At 39.0% G+C, this 6,000-nt stretch overlaps 1 protein-coding gene across 2 annotated transcripts in view; it reads left to right on the forward strand.

The window, feature by feature from the left end:
* Positions 1-6,000, forward strand: part of prdm6 (PR domain containing 6) — a 70,550-nt gene that overhangs the window by 54,406 nt on the left and 10,144 nt on the right. The window contains exon 4 of one of the 2 annotated variants that reach the window (XM_036213756.1): positions 2,736-2,912. In XM_036213756.1, coding sequence (XP_036069649.1) covers positions 2,736-2,912 — 177 coding nt within the window. Of the gene's footprint in view, positions 1-2,735; positions 2,923-6,000 lie in introns of both variants that reach the window. The other variant, XM_036213757.1, reaches the window with a different exon arrangement.

Raw genomic sequence — 6,000 nt, forward strand, 5'->3', positions numbered from 1 at the left:
TTTTTTGCAACTTAAAATTTTTTATCTCAAATTATGAGTTTTGTTTGCATTATGGTGGCACAAAAATCCTCCATAGAGCTGCAGAAATTTCCACCACACAATAAGCGTCACTGTGTCGGTGTGAAGTAAAGTTTGAAACTAGCTCCTGTTGTGTATCGATCTGCTGTGGGAACTTCACAAGAGGAGCAGACCAAAGTGTTAGAGAGAACGGATGCAGCAGATCCTGACAGCAGAGCTCGTGCTCACAGACTCTTCACAGTGGAGTTTCTTTTGAAAAGTGGCATCAATGATGATGTCTCCGCTGGTCTGTGAGTGCAGCCGCTGCAGACAGCTCTCCCCCTCTGCTGTCACTGCTAACAGCCAGGTTAAGTAATTGGATCTGAGGCTCCTCGTCAGCTCCTTAATGTGATGAAGTGGAGAAGGACAGCAGCTGATCCTCAGAGCGCTGCTCAGCCGCTGGCTGCAGCTGCAGCCTCTGCTCTGCAGCAGCTCTCCGTGACTCCCAGCTGCTGAACAGGAATGTGCTTTTAAATGCTGGATCGCGTTCCAGATTATGTTAGCATGCTGCAGCACCAGCTGCTGTAATCCTCACTGATCTGCAGGTGATTTGACTCTTCTTCTTCTGCAGCAACATTTCAACTCAGTAAAACTTCCAGGATCCACAATCACACAGTAAGGAGGCGATCTCCCTCTGAACCCGGCGGCCCGGAGGGAGGACGCTCCGGCCGACACACAGCTGCTGTTGGGTTGTTTGTTTCAGTCTGCTCTGGTCCCACTGTGAACTCCTGTCTGTGGACAACACAAACACACAATCACTTTAGAGCTATCACACACCCGCAGTGATAGATGGTCCGGTCAGGATCTGGGCCTGCATTGTTGATGAGGGTCAGGTTGCCGTGGTTACGGGAGCAGAATCTGGACCAAATGCGCTCGTGTAGTTTATCTTTGTTTTTCAGACCTGTGGTTTTTTCCCATCATTGTTGTAATGTGATCTGGATCGTGTTTTTGTGTCTGAGCATCTCTGATTAATCTGTGGTGCATTTCTAAACCTCAATTTCATAGATATGAGTCAAAAGATGAAGATAGCAGCACTGGGTCATTTGTGACACTGTGAAGTTTCCTTCAGTCTTGATCAGATCTCTGTGATGATCTGGGGTTCACATGCAGACAGACTGGTGGAGGACCTGGTCTCTTTTAGGTCTAATAAAGTCCAGCCAGTAACCCTTCAACTCAAACAAATGAGACAGAAATAAGGCAGCAAAAAGTTTAGAGAATCAACCTAAAGTTCTTTTATGTGTGTCTGACAGTGCTGGGTTTACAAATGTGTTTGTTTTTATTGCATGAATTAATACTTTATCTCTAATGAATCAAGACAAAGACAGATCCTTTTGTTTTAATGAAAGAAAAACAGATTTAAAACAAACATTAATTTGGGTTACAGGAAAGCAAATAGCAGGAATCTTCTAAAGGAGCAAAATGCTAATAAAATATTTGAATGTTTGTTGAAGGTTTTATGGAAACTCAAAAGTGGATTTTGTTCATCTAAATGTCTCTATGCTTTCATAATATAAAGTTCCACCTTTTACAAGTCCATAAATGTGTGAACTTTTTTTTATTTTAAACCAAGCAGAATTTGTTTTAAAGATTAAAATAAAATCCCTCAAGTATGCATGTAAATGATTTGAAACATGAATTTGGTGCAAATATTGACAACCCAAAGTGAGGGCAGTTCAGTTCAGTTTTATTCAAAAGTTCTAGTGCACTTGGTTCTCTACATAAAGAGCAAAAAGATCGAGGCAAGCCTAGATAATTGTTAAAATCTAATTGATTCCTGATCATTATAACCCAAATCCTTCAAAATCCCTGCAATAATACCACGATACTGTAACTATATACTAAAGACTTCATGAGTGAGCAGAGGTTACATCCAAGGGTTTTTAATGTAATCCCAACACAATAACAACAGAGATATTATCAAATTATAAAATAAACCACATGTGTCAAAGTCAAGGCCCGGGGGCCGGATCCGGCCCTCTGGGTAATTCTATCCGGCCCTCCAGATCATTTTATTTTATTGTTATTAATGGTTCGATGTTATTTTGCACTTAATTCTAGCTTGTATAATTTTGAGAAAATATATTTTGATGGAGGGTAAAATAGTGAAAGTTATTTAAGGTTTAATATTCTCATGCTTTTGTTATGTTATGTTTTCAAGATGTTTTTCTTTTCTTTGATTTATTTTTCAATTATGTTTCTTTGCTGAATTGTTATTGGCATGTTGGAAAAATAAAATCAATCAATCAAAGTTGATTTATTCTGGAATAATATTCCTGCATTTTAATTATTCATAATTATGTTAAAAAGTTACGGTTTTAAAGTTTTAAAAACTAGAATTCTGCTAACTTTTTGGACTATTTTGGCATTTACTGAGATTTTTAGGCTGTTTTGGAGTTTAGCTAATATTTCAGCTACATGCTAGCTGTTTTGGTTAATTTAGGCTTTTTTAAGTTTTTTAGGCTAATTTGGCATTTAGCTAATATTTTAGCTGGCTATCAGCCCGCGACCTAAGGTGCATTTTGGAGTTTGGCCCCTTGTATGATGGAGTTTGACTCTCCTGTAACAAACCAAAGAAAAATAAAAAATCCTTTCACTGTAGTGAATAGAAACTCACTTGATTATTTGAAAGAATGAATACAAGTGTTCTGGTTCTGACCCAGTCCCTCTGTCTCCATCAGGCCCTACCAGTGTGGCCATTGCTCCCAGTCCTTCTCTCAGCCGTCCGAGCTGAGGAACCATGTGGTGACGCACTCCAGTGACCGGCCCTTCAAGTGTGGATACTGCGGGCGGGCGTTCGCCGGCGCCACCACACTCAACAACCACATCCGCACGCACACCGGAGAGAAGCCGTTCAAGTAAGTAACAGTGAGTACGCGCCCTCAAAGAGCCTGCACCTTCCCACAATGCTTTACTCACATTAGAATCCGCTCTGAAGGGAGTTCCTTATGATTCCTGAGGGTGTTGTGATCATTTGCATCCAGCAGAGACACTTCAGAAATACTTTTGCACAACTCCTAAAATTAATTTGTTTCCATTAAATGTTCAGCACAGCTGCAGGAGCAATGAAAGGCTTGGTGATCTAAACCAAAATGATGTACGACATTTGGTTCTGCTGATAGTTTCAAATCCATGACGTTAGTGCTCACATTTATATTGTGTGAGTATTCACACTATAGTGATTCTCCTGCTACTTTACATACGTTTAAAAACTCAATCAAACTTCCAATATTTTCAGCAATCTTGGTATCAAAACGTTCAGCTCCTTCAGGACATTAATGCTTGTATTTTTAGTATTCATAAACTTTGAAATAACGAGCAAAATATGCCCATAGGAGATGAATAACAAACGTCTAAAAGTTTTAAAATTTTAAGTAGACTAGCAACAAGCCTTTAAACATATTCATGGGCTATGTTTTTATCTTTATAGTAATTTTCACAAAATTTGGAGTTTACCTAATATTTTAGCAACATGTTAATGTGTTTGGGTAACTTGTGATCTACTGAGGTTTTTTAGATTAATATTGAGTTTAGCTCCTATTTTAGCAACAGGCTAACTTTTTGGGCTAATTTAGTTTACTGAGGGATTTTAGACTATTTTGGAGTTTAGCTAGTATTTAAGCAACGAGTTAGCTTTTTTTTGGCTAATGTATCATTTACTGGGGTTTTAGGCTAATTTAGAGTTTAGCTTCAATTTTAGCAACAGGCTAACATTTTTCACTACATTAGTTTGCTGAGGAATTTTAGGCTATTCTGAAGATTTGCTAGTATTTAAGCAACTAGCTAGCATTATTGGCTCGTTTGGCATCTGAGGTTTTTGGAGCTAATTTTACTACAAGTAATTTTACTACAAATTTTTTTTAAATTTAGGTTAACTTCAGCCCTCTTTCATAATTCTTAAACAAAATGTCTAGTCTTTTAGCAAATTTAATATTTTTTGCATTTTCAGCAAATCCATTCAGAAATAAAAGTAAATTGCGTCACCATTTTCAGCAAAAAGCATTCACACTTGAATTATTGGAGGTAATCCAACTTTTCTAGTTTTCTTTGTTAAAGATATCCCAAGTCTCCCCCTTTCTACTGCTAAGAATGACTCTGTTATATTTGCATTAATGTACGTCTGCCTTATGTGCAGATTTGTTGAAGACAGTCAAATTTAAGACCCATATCCCAGTGATGGTGGCTGTACAGTCAGAATAGAACTCAAACTGAGATATTAATGTTAAAATCATCAATCATTCTCCCCTCAGTGTCATGAATGCAGATCTGAACATCAACAGTTCCTCGTCCATCCGTCTGCTTTCATGTTAGAGTTCTGCATTTAACCCAATGCATCACCACTGTTGTGGTTTCTGCTCCCGTCTGCACTCCATTTGTCTCCAACTTTTTCATCATCCTCAAATCTTTTGTTCCGTCTTGTTGTTGAGGCCGATCTGACCTCTGACCTCTGTGGCCCGCCTCTGATGAAGACCGCGAGGAAGATCTCTGTAGATCAGACGGCGTCAGCAGACTGCAGCGGCTCAATCGCAGTGATAATGAATCTCTTCACGCAGGGACCTCTCAGGTCTGCGCCTCCGCCCCCCCCGAAAGGCCTGATATAATTAGAGGGCAGACCGCTCTGCTCAACCAATCAGTGAAACGGGACAGGAAGGAGTCTCCAGACGGACACAGAGGTCAGTGCTCAGGGAGCGGACAGGAGAAAGAGTGAAAGTGAAGGAAGCAAAAGGACAAATTGAGTTGTAGATGTGAGAGTTTGCACCCAGGGAGCTCTGCAGGAAACAAATTAACGCTCCTAATCAGCAATCAGAGGAATCAGAGCTTGTCATTGACGTTTGCGGCGTAAGGGTGAAGGAGTGGAGAGAAACAAGAGATCATGAAGTACAAAGTGAAAGCAGAGGAGAGAAACTTGCTTAAAGCAAATCAGCCCTCTTAATGAGCAATTGAAGGAGACCCCGGACCTTTTCATCAGCACTTCAGGGTCTCTGTGGAGGCAGAGCGGGACAAAGACAATCACAGACGAGCCTCTGAAATCTTTACCAGATCGATGGCCTCGGGGAGTTATCTCTTTTCGGACGGTTCAGCGGATAGATTAAAGCTGCCACTGTCACTTTGTCAGGAGGAAAAGGCTCAACTTTATTGTCCCGCTCCAGAGACGATTCCTGTGTTCCAGGCAACTTTTATCACCGCTGCTCTTTAGTTCTGACATCAGCAGCAGACGCAGCGACAGGGAGCGCTCTGTTACACTTATCCCCCATCACAAGCTCATATTTGATGATTGTAAACATTAAAACTAAACCAAAACCAAATTAATTATAAGTAATTGTGACAGTAAAAATCTTTCAATGAAAACAAGAAGGCTGTGATTCCTTTGAGCTGCAGCTTTCTGCTGGACAGTCAGAAGACTGTAACAAATTCAAACGTTTGCAGAATCTTAACCTTTAACTATCCAAAAAATAAAACAAAAAAATTCACAAAAAAAAAAAAAATTCTGCTTTTTATTGCCTTGGTACTTAGCCCCTAAATCACGTGAAATGTGAGTAATTCTATCCGGCCCTCCAGATCATTTTATTATATCGTTTTTAATATCCCGATGTTAACTTGCGGTAATTTTTAACTTGTATAATTTTGACTAAACATATTTTTATGGAGAGTAAAATATTAAAAGTTATTTAAGGTTTAAGTTGATTTATTCTGGGATAATATTCCTGCCTTTTTATTATTCATAATTATGTTTAAAAGTTACAGTTTTAAAGTTTCAAAAAATGATATTCTGCTAGCTTTTTGGACTATTTCGGCATTTACTAAGATTTATCTAATATTTCAGGTAGATGCTAGCTGTTTTGGCCAATTTAGGCTTTTTTTAGATTTTTTTTTTGTCCCTTTTGGAGTTTAGCTCATATTTATGCTACATGCTAGCTGTTTTGGCTAACCTAAGTTTTTTTTTTT

This window comes from Oryzias melastigma, linkage group LG9, assembly GCF_002922805.2.
Source record: "Oryzias melastigma strain HK-1 linkage group LG9, ASM292280v2, whole genome shotgun sequence".
Classification (NCBI taxonomy): domain Eukaryota; kingdom Metazoa; phylum Chordata; class Actinopteri; order Beloniformes; family Adrianichthyidae; genus Oryzias; species Oryzias melastigma.